This window comes from Candoia aspera, chromosome 1, assembly GCF_035149785.1.
Source record: "Candoia aspera isolate rCanAsp1 chromosome 1, rCanAsp1.hap2, whole genome shotgun sequence".
Taxonomy (NCBI): Eukaryota; Metazoa; Chordata; class Lepidosauria; order Squamata; family Boidae; genus Candoia; species Candoia aspera.
The window spans coordinates 278,795,726-278,812,850 of NC_086153.1; the positions used below are offsets into that span (position 1 = coordinate 278,795,726).

Below are 17,125 nucleotides of genomic sequence, written 5' to 3' on the forward strand. Positions count from 1 at the left end.
TGCAGGACAGAGGACATCATCATATTGACAGTTTTAAAATAAATTGAAACTAAAATGTGGTATGTGACATGGAAGAGCCACAATTACCATCTTCCTGTGTCTTTCTTGCTTTTCTTGAAATGGGCTTGTGGGTCTGCTTTTGGGGAAGTGATACTGCAACAGACACTATAACCACTGTTTCTTTCCCCATACCTGTGGCGCTTGTCTCTCTGTCTGTCTGTCTCTGGTATCTATCTAGCATTTTGCTCCACAAAACAGTGAACTGCTCAATGTATGGGATATTTTCCAGTTTAAGGAAAAATTATTTGAGATCTCTTACAGTCATATCTAGTTACTCCAAACTTCTTTGTTTTATTGGGACTTAGTCACAATGTCATTCAATTATAGCAGGGGCACAATGAATAAAACTTTTGACAAGAATATAAAAATTTAGGTAACTTTCCACAGCCTAGTGCTAAGGAAAGTCTTATTTGGATCAAGCTCAAATTTTATTGACCTCATAGACATACAATTTTATTGGCAACAGGACAGACATCATTAGTTGAGACCCTTTTTGGAGTCCTTGGAGTCCTGGAATTCCCTGATAGCTAACTGAGCCTGATGTGACTTAGGGCTTTCCATTGGGTAGGAAAATTACCCTAAGATACCAATCCAAATCTTCTTTGATTTGCCGTCACTTAACAATATTTATATTATCAGTGAGATGGTTGTAGGATAAATTATCTAAAATATAGTCATAAATTGTAAGGAAGTTCATTTTAATTAATGTGGAAATTCTGTGGTAGACTGCATAGGCCTCTAGCACTTTAACTGATGTAAAAGTCATATATTAAAATGATCAACATTATTGTATTTTGTATACTGTATATAATGTGCCATGTGTAAATTCTATTTCTATTAATACACTCTTCAAATGGGCTATGGGATGTGAACTGTTTGAGTATGTACCTGAAAGCATAATTTGGGATACTACATCCAGGAAAATGCATACTTTTAAGACAGAGTGGATTTTTACCTAATGGTCACTAAGAAACCTAACCTGGAAATTTCTGAATAATGAAGTACAAAGGGAGTTGTATTCAGAACTTTATGCCAAGCAATTAACAGGTCTTTCACAGTCTGATCTTACCTCTTTCGGCACCTGAAAAGAAAGCAAGGTAGAAATACCATTAGAAAGGAATGGAAGATACCTTGTGATTCAAAATCTGTGTTCAAGTTTTGGCAAACATATGTTCAGTTTAGATACTTTCCAACACTTATCAAAACTGTGGTTACATACAGAAGTGGTTAAAAGACTGTATGTTCCATCAACCCATTAAGAAACCTTAAGCCAGGAATGGATAATCTTTATATAGTCGGAAGCTGCATTTTTTCTCCATTACTTTTGAGTACTCTTTGAGTGAGAATCACAGAAGGCATAATGATGAACATCACTGGAGAGACTGGGGTTGGAATCTTGGTCTTTTTTTTTTTAACTTGGGGAGATTTGGGGTATTTTTTGCCTTTAGCAAAATAGATGTTAAGACTACTGAAAGCACAGACAAAATTGTGCTATCAAAATGGATAATCCATGAAGACTTTTTCATTTATAGTTTAATGTGTTAAAGGAGCAAAGGCTGAGAGATAATTTTTTGTGATTGTTGATACTCTTACATGGTTCTAGTGAATAGATCCGAACAGGTTTTAAAATAGCAGATCATTTCTAAAAAGCCATAAATTAAAAACAGAAATATCAGAATGCAGTATATATTCTCTGTCAATCAATTATCAATAATAACATCCATATTTCCTTTATTCCTCAATAATACCTTTACCTGTACTCCTTGGTTAAGAATAATTGCTAACTGGATTTGACTGAAATTAGAAGCAACAACTCAATCAGTAAACCATCAAATGGGAAATGTTATTTTATTGCTACCATTGTATCCTCTTGTATCCATGTTTTAATTCATTAATGAAACAAGGGCACAGTTTGATTTCTTTTAAGTTTCAGGCAGGACATTTCTAATTTAAGCAGAGCGTAGTGATGGTCATACTTAATTTATGGAGTCTGGTATTTAAAATCAACTTTAATATTTGCGTTTTATATTTTCTTGCCAAGTACAATTAGATGGCCTATATATACAGTAAGTGGGCTGGAATCTGACCAGCATAATTGTAAGTGAGGCGGCAGGATGGGATTAATCAATAGCCTAGTGACTAACATACCTCGTAGATGGCAAAACCAATTGTGAGGAGATTGGCTCCTAGTTTGCGCTCTTTTCTCCTGTTTTTCTGCATCAGGGCCACCAGGAAACTGCATACAACCTCAGCATCTTCTGGATCATCATCTTCTTCCAGGAGTTTCAAGCGATATTGTGGATTGGTCCAAAAAGTATCTGCAAACCGCCCCCCCCCCCCGGTTTAAATTAAATTTTAGCTTCCTAAAAAATGTTTTGACAGTTTCCATAACCTTATGGAGGTACATCCCTCAGTTCCACTAGATACACTTTAAGAAGAAGGCCTGAACGGTACTAGGTTCAAGAAGATTAGTCAAGACATTTATCTAAGGAAATCTATAAGCTGTTTTACTATAAGCTGTTCTTAATTGCTATCAATCTTGGTACTACTGCTGTTAGTTTTAGAACAAAAACTTTTTAAAACAAAACCATTTCAAAGAGCAGTTTTATTTATCTGATTATTTTAAACAATCTAATAAGTTGAAAATACTTATCTTCCATTAACATATTTAACAGGAGCAAATTTAGAATATATAGAATCCTTAGAAGGAAGAATCACCAATGTTTGCCCAGAGCTTGACCTAGATAACTGCTCTAGAAAATGCCTAGGTGAAGGATGGTCTTCTTCAATTGAATCCAAAGCACTGTCCGGCTGTATTTGTATGTTTTCCCATTTCTTCTTCTAGATTTTCCCTAACACAAATAAACGGATTAACCTTCCCCCTCATTATTAAGCCTAAGGAGGCTCTTCTGCATGAGGTCTGGTTACATTATAGCACTGTCACCAATCAAAGAAATATTTTATTTATTTATTTATTTATTTATTTATTTATTATTCAAATTTAATTACTGCTCATCTCTCCCAAGAGAGGGACTCTGGGCAGTTTACAATATAATATAGTAACAATTTTGCCACTTTCATCTGTTAATGGATTATGCCAGTATTTCTCACCCTCAGTAACTTTAAGAAGCATGCTGGCTGGGGAATTCTGGCAGATGAAGTCCACCCATCATAAAGTTGCTGAGGCTGAGAAACACTGGATTGTACTTGTACCCCTGGGAATAGGCTCCCATGAATACAGCAGGACTTCCTACCCACTGTTCAAAAGACTGTGCTATACATCTGCCATAGCAGAAGCATCTGAAAAGGAATCCTTTGGGCCAGTCACTCTCTCAGCCCAACTCACCTCACAGGGTTGTTATTGTGGGGAAAATAGGAGGAAGAAGGAGTATCAGGTATGTTCCCGCCTTGAGTTTTTTATAAAAATAATAAAGGCAGGATAAAAAAATCTAAAAAAAAAAAGAGGAAGGAACCATCTTAGATGAGGCATTCTGTCATCCTTTGAGGTAGTCCAGACAGGAAACCAAAACCATGAGTACTAATATTACCTTGATTGCAAAGTTAAAGTTACAGAATCTTGCAAGTCTAAAAGTGTTTCCCCCTTCCGCTGCCTTTACTTTCCGGAGAACTGGGGAGAGTCTCTTCTGAGAGGCTTTCTCCACCCACATCCCTCCTTTAGACTCTCAGATTTCTCTTATCAGACCAGGGCTGTCTAGGCTGTGGCTCTTCCTCCTGTCTCCCAAGGTTATTCTCACCGCCCATTACGCATTCCCTTCTGTGTTTGAGAGATGGTGAAAAATCTCTTCTACAATGACTTACCACTATTCAGCTTTCCAAAAAGACTTGTGTAGAAATAATTATTTGGGGGAAAACCTGCTTATATTCTCAAGCAGTTGAATTAAGCAATGTATCCTAACACTTCATTTACCCGGATAGTTACGGCAGCCACCTGCAGTGCTGCCTCGCACCCACTGTCCTTCCGTGACGGAAACTGTCCATGTGTGAAGCTTATCAGCCTCAAGGGTATCTGGTGTGAGATTACAAATCTCCAGCTTTGTGAAATACCTCAGGAAATCTTGGAATGATATCCTACAGAGCGGGAAACAAGGACACAGAGATCAGGAAATGTCAAAAGCATGGGGGGCGTTATATGATTGCTGCAGTATAATCTAGTGTAGGAGATTGTGTACCCAAGGTTAAAAGCGAAGATGTAAGCAGTCCTCAGAAGGAAATGCATCTTTTTTAAGCAGGCAAAGAAAGTTGAGTATTTACCAGAACTCGCCATCCTCTGCAATTTTATGTTGCAAGCGGACCTTCTCGGCGTTGTCAATAACATTCCATTCATCTGAGCTGCAGGAAAAGAAAGAACCTTTTTCAGCTGATAAAAATGGGGTTACTTCTTCAATCATAAAGTAGCAACAGGTTTTTTAGTTCATAATCTATGAACCAAGTTTGTATTTTATTAATTTAGTAAATACTGAATTTAGTTAAATGGCTTCTTTTTTACTTCACCATCTGAGTATTCAAATTGTTGTTTATTATCTACCGTTTTATAAATTATGTACCACTGGCAGAACATATTACAAATTATGATCCTCTTCAACATAATGGAGAAGCAGTCTCAATTCTTTCAGCTTCTCTGGGACTTTTCTCTTTGGACAAATGGGGATCCAAGTCCCCATCCATGTCAATTGAAAATATGTTTAAACTTATTTAAAGTAATTGAAAGGTCCTTATTTGGGGTTGGACTATGTCGCTATTTTTAACTGTTAGTTTCCTTGATGGGAACTTTGGAATTCTGTAGTTGGAAGAAATTTGGGGGGGGGGGTTGTCTTGCATGTTCGTCTTCAGGCCACTTGTGATTTTTCTGTGTTTTTCTTTTTTAAGCGTTAAGCTACTCAGAATTGCTGGGAGTCAGGCTGGCTATTAATTGTATATATGTATCTATGTTGTTGTTGTTTATTCGTTTAGTCGCTTCCGACTCTTCGTGACTTCATGGACCAGCCCACGCCAGAGCTTCCTGTCAGTCAACACCCCCAGCTCCCCCAGGGACGAGTCCGTCACCTCTAGAATATCATCTATCCATCTTGCCCTTGGTCGGCCACTCTTCCTTTTGCCTTCCACTCTCCCTAGCATCAGCATCTTCTCCAGGGTGTCCTGTCTTCTCATTATGTGGCCAAAGTATTTCAGTTTTGCCTTTAATATCATTCCCTCAAGTGAGCAGTCTGGCTTTATTTCCTGGAGGATGGACTGGTTGGATCTTCTTGCAGTCCAAGGCACTCTCAGAATTTTCCTCCAACACCACAGTTCCAAAGCATCGATCTTCCTTCTCTCAGCCTTCCTTATGGTCCGGCTCTCGCAGCCATATGTTACTACGGGGAATACCATTGCTTTAACTATGCGGACCTTTGTTGTCAGTGTGATGTCTCTGCTCTTAACTATTTTATCGAGATTTGTCATTGCTCTTCTCCCAAGGATTAAGCGTCTTCTGATTTCCTGACTGCAGTCAGCATCTGCAGTAATCTTCGCACCTAGAAATACAAAATCTTTCACTGCTTCTACATTTTCTCCCTCTATTTGCCAGTTATCAATCAAGCTGGTTGCAATAATCTTGGTTTTTTTGAGGTTTAGCTGCAAGCCAGCTTTGCACTTTCTTCTTTCACCTTCATCATAAGGCTCCTCAGTTCCTCTTCGCTTTCAGCCATCAAAGTGGTATCATCTGCATATCTGAGATTGTTAATGTTTCTTCCAGTGATTTTAACTCCAGCCTTGGATTCCTCAAGCCCAGCATGTCGCATGATGTGTTCTGCATACAAGTTGAATAGGTAGGGTGAGAGTATACACCCCTGCCGTACTCCTTTCCCAATCTTAAACCAATCCGTCGTTCCATGGTCTGTTCTTACTGTTGCTACTTGGTCATTATACAGATTCTTCAGGAGGCAGACAAGATGACTTGGTATCCCCATACCACTAAGAACTTGCCACAATTTGTTATGGTCCACACAGTCAAAGGCTTTAGAATAGTCAATAAAACAGAAATAGATGTTTTTCTGAAACTCCCTGACTTTTTCCATGATCCAGTGGATATTGGCAATTTGGTCCCTAGTTCCTCTGCCTTTTCTAAACCCAGCTTGTACATCTGGCAATTCTTGCTCCATGAATTGCTGAAGTCTACCTTGCAGGATCTTGAGCATTACCTTACTGGCATGTGAAATGAGTGCCACTGTTTGATAGTTTGAACATTCTTTAGTGTTTCCCTTTTTTGGTATGGGGATATAAGTTGATTTTTTCCAGTCTGATGGCCATTCTTGTGTTTTCCAAATTTGCTGGCATATAGCATGCATTACCTTGACAGCATCATCTTGCAAGATTTTGAACAGTTCAGCTGGGATGCCGACATCTCCTGCTGCCTTGTTATTAGCAATGCTTCTTAAGGCCCATTCAACCTCACTCTTCAGGATGTCTGGCTCTAGCTCACTGACCACACCGTCAAAGCTATCCCCGATATTGTTATCCTTCCTGTACAGGTCTTCTGTATATTCTTGCCACCTTTTCTTGATCTCTTTATCTTCTGTTAGGTCCTTGCCATCTTTGTTTTTGATCATACCCATTTTTGCCTGCAATTTACCTCCGATGTTTCTAATTTTCTGGAAGAGGTCTCTTGTCCTTCCTATTCTATTGTCTTCTTCCACTTCCATGCATTGCTTGTTTAAAGATAATTCCTTATCTCTTCTGGCTAACCTCTGGAATTTTGCATTTAATTGGGCATATCTCACCCTATCACTGTTGCCTTTTGCTTTCCTTCTTTCTTGGGCTACTTCTAGTGTCTCAGCAGACAGCCATTTTGCCTTCTTGGTTTTCTCTTTCTTTGGGATGTATTTTGTTGCCGCCTCCTGAACAACGTTGCGCACTTCTGTCCATAGTTCTTCCGGGACCCTATCTACTAAGTCCAGTCCCTTAAATCTATTCTTCACCTCCACTGCATATTCCTTAGGAATATTAGTGAGCTCATATCTAGCTGATCTGTGGGTCTTCCCTAATCTCTTTAGTCTGATCTTAAATTGTGCAAGAAGAAGTTCGTGATCTGAACTACAGTCAGCTCCAGGTCTTGTTTTTACCGACTGTATAGATGTCCGCCACCTTTGGCTGCAAAGAATGTAATCAATCTGATTTCGGTGTTGTCCATCTGGGGAAGTCCATGTATAAACTCTTAGGTTTTTGGAAGAGAGTGTTTGTTATGCAGAGTGAGTTGTCTTGGCAAAATTCTATCAGCCTATGTCCTGCTTCGTTTGTTCTCCCAGGCCATGCTTACCTGTAATTCCAGGTGTCGTTTGACTGCCCACCTTAGCATTCCAGTCTCCTGTGATGAAAATAAGGCGTGTTGTCCAGTAGGTGCTGCAGATCCATAGAACTGCTCTACTTCAGCTTCTTCAGCATCTGTGGTTGGGGCGTATATTTGGATCACTGTGATGTTAGATGGCTTGCCCTGAATTCAAATTGAGATCATTCTATCGTTTTTTGGATTGTATCCAAGCACTGCTTTAGCCACTTTACTATTAATTATGAAGGCTACTCCATTTCTTTTGTGGTCCTCTTGTCCACAGTAGTAGATCTGGTGGTCATCTGATGTGAAGTGGCCCATTCTAGTCATTTCAGTTCACTGATGCCCAGAATGTCTATCTTTAATCTTGACATCTCACCAATAACCACATCCAATTTGCCCTGGCTCATAGATCTTACATTCCAGGTTCCAATGGTTTGTTGATCCTTAGAACATCGGATTCGCCGTTCACCAGCAGCACCATCGGCCGCTAGCCGTCCTTTCGGCTTTGAGCTAGCTGTGTCATCACGTCTGGGGCTAGTTGAACTCATCCTCTGTTCCTCCCCAGTAGCATTTTGACCATCTTCCGACCTGGGGGTCTCATCTTCCGATGGTATACCAACATAGCTTTGGTTGTACTGATCCATTTAGTTTTCACGGCAAGAATACTGGGGTGGGTTGCCATTACCTTCCCCAGGGATCGCATTTAGTCTGACCTCTCTGTCATGACCTTCCCGTCTTGGGTGGCCCTTCATGGTTTAGCTCATGGCATCATTGAGGTGCTCAAGCTCCAGCACCACAACAAGGTAACGATGTAGAAACAAACAAATGAACAAATAAATATTGGAACCATGCAAACTTGTTTCATCTTTCATTGTTAAATCTACATGACTCCAATCTTCAACCCATACGCTTAGGAGTGAATTTCTGTTCGTGAAGTTTCCTTTTAGATTTGCACTACACGAAGCTCATTAGTTGATTACTCAAGAAATTATGCTTCCCATGGAACCTACATGAGAAACTGTGGTCTCTCAGATAAGAAAAATACAGAAAAGGTATGTGTGTGTACATAAACACACCACATACTATTCTGGTTTATTTTAAAAGGTGCTATTGAATCACTGAATGAAGAATATGCAATATGCATATACTTGATCCTGACATCCTTATCATATTTAAAACTCTTCCAATTTAAAGTAATTGTCAAGCGTTGTTAAAGAACAGCCTTTAAAAAAAAAATAAGATGAAGAAAAGAAAAGCATTTAATTTCTGACCTTCACATCAGACCAGAAGCAAGATGCTCACTTTTCTCAGCAAACTGAAGAATATGAACTTTTTTTTAGTGGAATTAAGTTATCTTACTCAGTGTACATCAATGGCTTCCAAGAAGATTGCCCTTCACTCACCGATCACTCCAAGCTCCATTCCATTCTACTTGTCCCCAGGGATTTCTGAGCCGCACCAGTTTTATCTTCTGCCCTTTAAATGTTGTCTTGGTGATAGGATGGGGAAGAAACACATTAATTAGAGACATGCTGCAATTGCATGGCACATACCTCTTTTCAGATTTTGGCTTATGGTGTGCAAGAGGAAACACCTGGTTGGTCAGCCAAATCAGCCAAACCAACCTGGGAATCAGTGAGGTGACAGATATCACAGCCAAACTGGATGTGGACAATTAGTGAAATCTCCTTAGTATTTCCAACGTTATTTATGTTTCACTAATACTCATAAACATCTATTCTTTATTTTTTTATAATGAAGTTGCTTGGTACAAAGTCTTGTATAGAAAGGCAAGAATTTGTTAATGAACGTCAAGCTTGTTGATTAAGAACCAGGATTCCATACTTACTTCTTCCACTCCTGTGACTGAATAGGCATGGCCTACGACCAGTCCATTAGTCATGCGCCTTTCAAACAACAGTGGAACAATGGTCTGTAAAAGGCAGAGAAAGCTTGTTGGAAACCACAATGGTGACCTCTAAAGAAGTTATAAAAGGCCAACAGTTTACTTCTTGTACCACCTATTTCTGGGCCCAATGCGAAGAGCTGGTTATCATGTATAAAGCTATATATCATAGAATCATAGAACTACCGAGGTGGAAATGACCACAAGCATCATCATGTCCAATGCTCTGCTATGTGTAAGAAAAAATGAAACTATTCATGTGAGTGGCTATCCAGCCTCTTCTTAAAAACCTCCTGTGATGGAAAACCCACAACCTCCATATGTAGACTGTTCTACTGTTGGACAGATCTTGCCATCACAGAGCTTTTCCTCACATTTTAAAAAAAATCTAAATAGCTGCAATTTATACTTTTCATTTCTGATCCTAGTTTCTGTGGTCACAGAAAATTGTTCTTGATCACCTTTCCTATAGCTTCCCTATATGTACCTGAAGATGGTTGTCAAGTCTACCCACTGTCTTCTTTTCTCCAAATGGAGCATCCCACATTCCTTCAGCCTATCTTCATAGGGCACATTCTGTGGTGCAGTGCTGGGTTACCTGGACAACTAGAGAAAGCCAGCTAAGGGTTCTGCCCCCATGAGAGATAGGAAGGCATGGAGCAGAACACAGGTTTCCCCTGTGGTTGTCCTCATATCATGGAGTATGACGCCTCTTGAGGTGTGTTTGGCCCCATATCATCTGGCATTCTGGAAGATTCTGACATCCATAATTTTTAAATGGGCATTGGCACTAGCTATGAACAATGGGCTACCTTTGGTATGTTTTAATTAATTTTATGTTGATGATTTTAACAGGAGTGTGTGTGTGTGTGTGTGTGTGTATACCAGATTTATTTAGCCTAACAGTAAAAATAATCTAAATGAGCAGAAAGGACAGCCTAACCATCATTAAGGGAAAACAATGTTTCTTAAATGATTCTGCAAGAGAAATGCTTGGGCAAAATAGTAGAAAAAAATATACCAATGTTATTCTGCCTGTTTAGCCAGGACACCCATCTTTCTGAACAATTAAATGTTCAAAATATGCCATGTCTAATATGCATATTTTCCTCGCAGAAATGTGTTTATTTATTAAAGCATTCATGTTTCAACTTTTTTCTTCTGGAGAGCTCAAGGTAGCATAGATAGCATGCATGCGTACATTCCCTCATATTCTCTCCATACAAACAGTCCTGTAATATAGGATGAACTGACCAAGTGTTTGGCTCAGGATCATACAGTGAACACAGTGAACATACAGGATCATACAGTGAACACTTTACAGTAGTTGAATGAGGACGTCAAGCTATCTCTCACTGGTCCAAGCCCCAAATATTAACTGTCATACTACACTGACTCTTTTCTTGAAACCATAGTCTATTTCTGGGAGTAAGCCTAATTTGTAGTCATGACCTAAACTGATTTTCAGACCCCAGCTTGTTTTAAGCATTGTTTATTATTCTTGAATTCACATTCCTGGCTTATAACTAGTGCTTGAGTACTTGATAATGCTCTGTATACTCTAGTTTCATTGGAAAAAATTGGCAAAAAATTGGTACACTTAAAAACCAAATGCTTGCTTGCTAATTAATATTAGGTGAATAATTGCAACTTCATTCATCATCATATTCTAAAATTCCACTGCTACAACCTGAACCCAATGCAAACCTTTCAGGACATGTACTTGGCAGAAGATGGCATAATGAATAGATGGTTCTTACTGGTTACACCTTTGAGTAATACAGACCCGAATTGCCCTGTCCTGTGTTTCTTCAACTGACTCATTCAAAAATACAGAATCCACCTTCTGCAACATTTGGGTAACGAAATCTCCAATATCAGTTGTAGGAGCACTTCCATAAATTAATCCTGAACTGTCCTAGAAAAGAAAAATGGAAAGGAAAATTAGGAAGATATTATGAAAAATAAGGCAGTGACACAGCAAAATAATAATAATTGAATAATATTATAATTGAATAATGTGTGCCTTTATCAGTGATGCCTAGCAACATAAAATCTCTTTAGAGTTTAATTTTTTATTTAAATAAATGCAATGATACTATAAGATCAAATAAGGCACAGTCACGTATCTGAAATCCATCTAACATCTAAGATCCCATCAGAATAGTAATCCAAGACATACTGTAGATGTTTGTTTACACCTGTAATGAAGCCTCCAATTTAATCAGAAATCTCTTCTCTGGCCCCCAGAGACTCTCACCTCTGAAATCCTAGTTCTGCTCCATTTTAGGCTTATACAGGGGGAAAAGCCTTCATTCTATGGCAAGTCTTGAAGGAGGCATAGGGTGGTAACAGGGAATGCTGATGAGAATTTCTCCTTCCCTCTCTCCCCCCACACTTGCAGATGTGACCTTTTGCTTGGCTTCAATGCCAGTGCTGCCTAAAGGGAACAAACTTCTATTGTGGAGAGATGGAGCAAACACATGCGTAGATATTTTGTTTAAATCTCATCAGAGCCGATCCTCTTGAAAGCAAGAGGAGGAAAATCTTTTCAACACAAGACTGCTGACTGTTAAGATGAGTAGAAGTGGAAGCCTGTTGTGAACTTGTCATTGGGCAAGGAGATGACTGAGGAGTTTCTCTGAATAACCCACATGGGACAGACTCAGTATAAAAGCCCTGACTTCTTGGCCAGTTACAGAAGAACTGTAGAGTTGGGCAGCCAGCTCTGTGCCCCCTTGCCCAGTTGCCTGTCTTGACATATCCCAAAGAAAAGCCTCTTTGAGCTATCTGAAGCCAGGTCTTCCTGAAAGACTGTACTTGAAACCAGCAGGATGACTGTGAAATACGTTCTTCCATTGAATTAAACCTGCAGTTATAGGCCCAAGGAGGCTGCCTCTAGTATCTTGCCACCTTAGATCTCAGAAGCATGGCTTCCTGAGTCCCTAAAGAAGCCCTGCTGAGTTGGGTTTCACAGCCTGGAAGAGCCAGCCAGCTTCACTTGATGTCCTGGATCCAGAGCCAGAGAGAGGAGAGGTAGAGCAAAGCCAACCTTGGCCAAAAAGCACTACTATCTATTTTTATGTACAGGTTGGCTTTTCAGCTCTTTTTGTTTTTCCTTTTCCTCTGTTGTCCTTTCTTTCCCCACCCCTTGCCCACCTATCTATCAACTAGTTAAGGAGAGTGTGCCAGTAATTCCACTCCCCTTGTTTATCCAAAATTTTCTCTTTCCAAGCAAAGAGAAGAATTTGCACAGAGGATACACGGGATTGGTTCTCTTCCCTGAAAGCTGCAGCGTACCTGTTGTTCCATTACTATCCCCCAGGGATTTATTTAAATGCTGTTTTATCATTGAATGATATTTCCACAATAATAACTCTTTCCCCTTTCGCTTCTATTTCCCAATGCCATGCTTTCTTCCTTTTTAAAAAGAATTTTATTAAGTTTCAAGACAAAGATAAAAGCTACCGAAAAACAAAAAACTACAAAAAATAAAAAAGAACTAAAAAGTTGTGAAAACACAAGAGAATTTTTTTCCCCACAATTACAGAAAGATGTGACTTCTGACTTTTAACAGCAAGGATACGCAAACATTTCCATAATCAATCTCTTACTCTAAATTAAACCAAAACCACATTATTTCTATAAATCATTCCACTTTAGCAAGTTATAAAAATCACTAAGTACAGTTACTCCCCCGTTATATTAAAATAAAGAAAAAAAATTCATATAGACCTCCTAAACAACTTCCCCCCAAAAGATAACACTTATTTAATTATTCCCTTCCTACTACTATTCTATACATTTCTATCTACTATAATAAAAGTCAAACTAAAAAGCACATAAATTGTCTGCCATTATACTTAATATTTTAATTATCTTAAACTTAATAATCCCCCCCAAAACAATTCAAAACAGTAGCCTTAAATCAAATCCTTAAAACCATCCAGATCCTTAAAAGCAAATAACATCAGTTGAACCCTTAAAGCAATCCAGATAAAGATTCTTTAACCCTTATCCCACTTCAAAATAAACTAGAGCATTTACATATCCCCACAATGTGCACAGAGCCTTTTTCTTGAAAAAAATCTAACAGCCCAATTGCCCCCCTCAAAAATTTCAGCTTCTCCTCAAAAAACCTCCCACACATAATGACTCCTTCTTTTTCATGGCATTCCAGAAAGTCAGTTTCACTTAATGCTGGCAGATCTCTCTCTCCCTTAAATTTCTCCAACTCCACTATCTGATCTTCATCCAGCATCTCAATAGAAATCCCAATCTCACTCTTGGAAGAAACATTTCTATCACTGTTGAATTCCTCAATTTGATCCACCACATCCCCAACCTGATGGCACGTTTTAGACCTCATATTTTCCAGGATGTCCTGAATATCTTGCATAAAAGCCTGGTAGAAGTCAGAAGAAATCTGTTTAAAATCTTGGTGGAAGTCAGAAAAAATCTGTTTAAAATCTTCCATGTCTCACACAGTAGATTATAATGCCCCCTAGGAGTTTAACCAGTGAAAGTCGAAGATATGGAAAAGTTCCGGAATGTATTTACACAAGCGAGAGTGAGATAGGCAGGAAGTTCCCAAGGGAAAATAGAAACAGAAAGCTGAAGGTTCAAATCAGCCGATTCAATGTGTAGGAAAATGCTAATATCTTCAAATTTAGTACAAAAATAGTAACAGGAAGACAATTGTTTACTCTCAATCCTCCTTTATATTTGGAAGGAAAATGAAATCCAAAACTGAAAGAAGAATTTTTTAAAAAGTAACCCCAAAAATAATGATAAGCACCAAGAGAGCTAGCTTCTCCTTGCTGTAGAAAGCTTCTCTTAGGGTACGCATACTTAAAAAAACCCATAAATTTAGTGATTTAGAAATGGGGTGGCCAGTCTTAGTGTCCCTTTAAGGCTACAGCAGAGCTAGGAAAATGATGACGACCCCACCTCCCAGCTATAGCTCTTACCAGTTGAATGCGAAATGCTGTTTGTGATCTTCTGGCTGCAAGCAGCCATCCGGAGGACAGATGAGATGATTCCAGGTGTTCTCCTTTATCTGGAGAATGTTCCTGCACTTCAAGAAAACCTGCCTGAGCCCGAAAAAAACTGCCACAGTATCAGCTCTGCCCCCTAAGCCTGCGGGCACAGCTGCTCAGTCCACCATGTACCCATCGGAAGCCCCCCAGTGCCGTGCTTTCATTGTATTGTTCCTCAGTACACTCCAATCTCTTTTCCTGAGGCATGTGAGGTCACAATTTTTGAGATCCATATTTGCTCTGGGATCCATAGATTTTCAATACTCTTCAGTCCAAAGATTTCATTTGCATACTGGTCCCTACAGGACAGTTGCTGTGTAACACTCCCAAGACTCATTCCATGCCAAGCTATCATCTAGATCTTGTTGTCCTGTATTTTGACACAAGATGAACCAAGACTAATTACAAACATATTATCCAGAATGTACCTCAATGGAGCAAGCCATAAGTGACCCTCTCTCAATGGCGTGCTTCATGATTTTGTATGTATCTTTAGGAGCATCCTTGATCTCATAAAATTCTGTCACTCCTCCTGTGAAATCCTCCATGGCCTCTGTTGTGTTGCCTCCTTTCAATGCTTCATAGGACCCATGAAGCCTTAAAAGGAACAAGGAAAAAGTTAAATAATTCCCATTATTAGTGCCCATCCATTTATTTATTTATTCATTCATTCAATTTGTCCCCGCCCATCTCCTCTGATCAGGGGACTCTAGGCAGTTTACAATAATTAATAAAAACAACGATCATACAATAAATAAAATATACAAATATAAAATTACTCCAATGAATAAATTTAAATAAGAATAAAAAAGTACATTTGTATGTAGATCAGCTTTATCTCCAGATGGCAAAAGCTCATGCTACAAGAAGAGCCAGCTTCCCTCAGAGCTGGCTTCACTTATTAGCCTTAACCATAATTAACATTATTTGGATTTGACCTAATGTGTTCTGTGAAGTCAGCTATTGCAGTTTATAAGCCATAATTACTTATTATTAGACACATTATGCAAAGACCTCACTCTCTGGAGAAGGCTCTAATGCTGGAAAAGATGGAAGGAAAGGGAAGAAGAGGATGACCAGCAGCATGGTGGATAGACTCACTTACAGTAGCAATGAATGCACCATTGGAAGGACCAGGTGAGGGACAGATCATCATGGAGAAAGTCTGTCTATGTGGTTGCTACAAATCAACCATGACTTGATGGCACATAATCATCATCATCAATCTCTGACTCCAGCCACTGTTTAGAAGCCGTGATTCAGACTATTTCATCTGATGGAAACAGTATGCAATTTGGCTAAGAAGGAGAGCTCCCATTTTGCTTTGTTGTGCAAAACTACAAAGTGTAAGGAAATACAGTACTTGCACAAACAATGGGACTGATGAATCCCAGGAAAAAATAGAATTATCTTTGTTGTCATCACTATGTTTCCATGGCTATTTGTGAAAACTGCCACTGTTTTATATCTACATACTTCAATCTCAACATGAACAATAAACAGTATGTCATAGATAGAGCACGGAATGGACAAAATCTCTTTACTTTGCATAAGCTTTTTCCAGTAACGCACTCCAGAATTCATTCTGTTGGGAGGATTTAGTGAAGACCAGACGTTTGCCATATGTTGGTAAACGGTCATCAATGATAACTTCCACCCATCTTCCATAGCGCCAGAACTGGAAGATTTGAAAAAAAAAAATTAGAATCCATCAAGATAGGGAAAAGAAAAAAAGAAAAAGTTAGGTGTCACTTATGATCAAAAGCTGGTTTATACACTATGAAAGCAACTAGATTATATTGTTTCATAATTAATTCATAGTAGCCAAATACAATCACCACCAGGAGGTACTACATGACCAGTTTTGTCCTATTTGGAACTCATCAGATGTAAGTTATTCTATATGGTTCAAACTCTCTATCAGAAATTGAACTCTTGTACGTTTGCACTTTAGATGGCTACTAGACAACCCTGTGATCTGTTGGATCATCCTTTGACAGAAAGGTAATGCAGTCTGATGTGACCAGAATAAACATTAAATTTTAGGCTAGCCATATTTTTTTTACCCCAATGCTGGACAGTTCCATGATCATCTTAGAAGCGTATATATCAGAAATAGAAAAATAATTGTAGTGGCAAACAAACTTCAACAAGTCAATATTTACTTACCTAAACAGATAAACAGAATGACCATGGGTGGGCAAAAAAGCAGTGGGAGTGGGAGCAACTTCCGACTTCCTGCCAGCTTCCTCATTGACTTTGCTTGTGGGAAGCTGGTAGGGAGTGTCAGAAATGATGATCATGTGACTGTGGGGATGTTGCAATGGCCACAACCTTGTGAATAAAACTGGTTTGAATATCATGGAAATTTCAATTCCACAGAAGTAATTGGTCCTGGATTTTTTATGCATTCTTTAATTTAGCGGATTATAGATACCTTGATTCAAAAACTGTTGTGGTATAATGCACTGTTTGGGCTAACCTGAGGGTACAAACAGACAAACAGATAAATAGAACGAGAGTTTTAGTAGTATATAGATTTACAGTGCATTAACTTTAGGAACTATCCAGGTCCTGGTGCTTAGGGTTGCTGGAAGAGATATACAAAATCTTTCAGAATGGTATACACAGTCCACTTCCTTTAAGCTCTCAGTGCAGAGAGGTACAGAAGTTACTATTTATGTCATGCCCTCATGTAGGGGGTTTTCCATACTTCCAAGAGCACAGTGAAAGTATATACTGTATTATTCTGACACTAGCAAAATAGTGATTAAATAGGCTTTTCCCCTCTGAATG

At 38.9% G+C, this 17,125-nt stretch overlaps 1 protein-coding gene across 1 annotated transcript in view; it reads right to left on the reverse strand.

Annotated features, from left to right (window-relative positions):
* The window catches only part of CAPN3 (calpain 3), a 35,159-nt gene that overhangs the window by 16,002 nt on the left and 2,032 nt on the right, over nt 1-17,125 (reverse strand). Inside the window, exons 4-12 of the mRNA XM_063289891.1 lie at nt 15,874-16,007; nt 14,758-14,926; nt 11,077-11,208; nt 9,234-9,317; nt 8,788-8,873; nt 4,333-4,410; nt 3,989-4,149; nt 2,209-2,378; nt 1,130-1,141 (exon numbers count right to left, since the gene is read on the reverse strand). Of these exons, the coding sequence (XP_063145961.1) occupies nt 1,130-1,141; nt 2,209-2,378; nt 3,989-4,149; nt 4,333-4,410; nt 8,788-8,873; nt 9,234-9,317; nt 11,077-11,208; nt 14,758-14,926; nt 15,874-16,007 (1,026 nt within the window). The remainder of the gene's footprint in view (nt 1-1,129; nt 1,142-2,208; nt 2,379-3,988; nt 4,150-4,332; nt 4,411-8,787; nt 8,874-9,233; nt 9,318-11,076; nt 11,209-14,757; nt 14,927-15,873; nt 16,008-17,125) is intronic.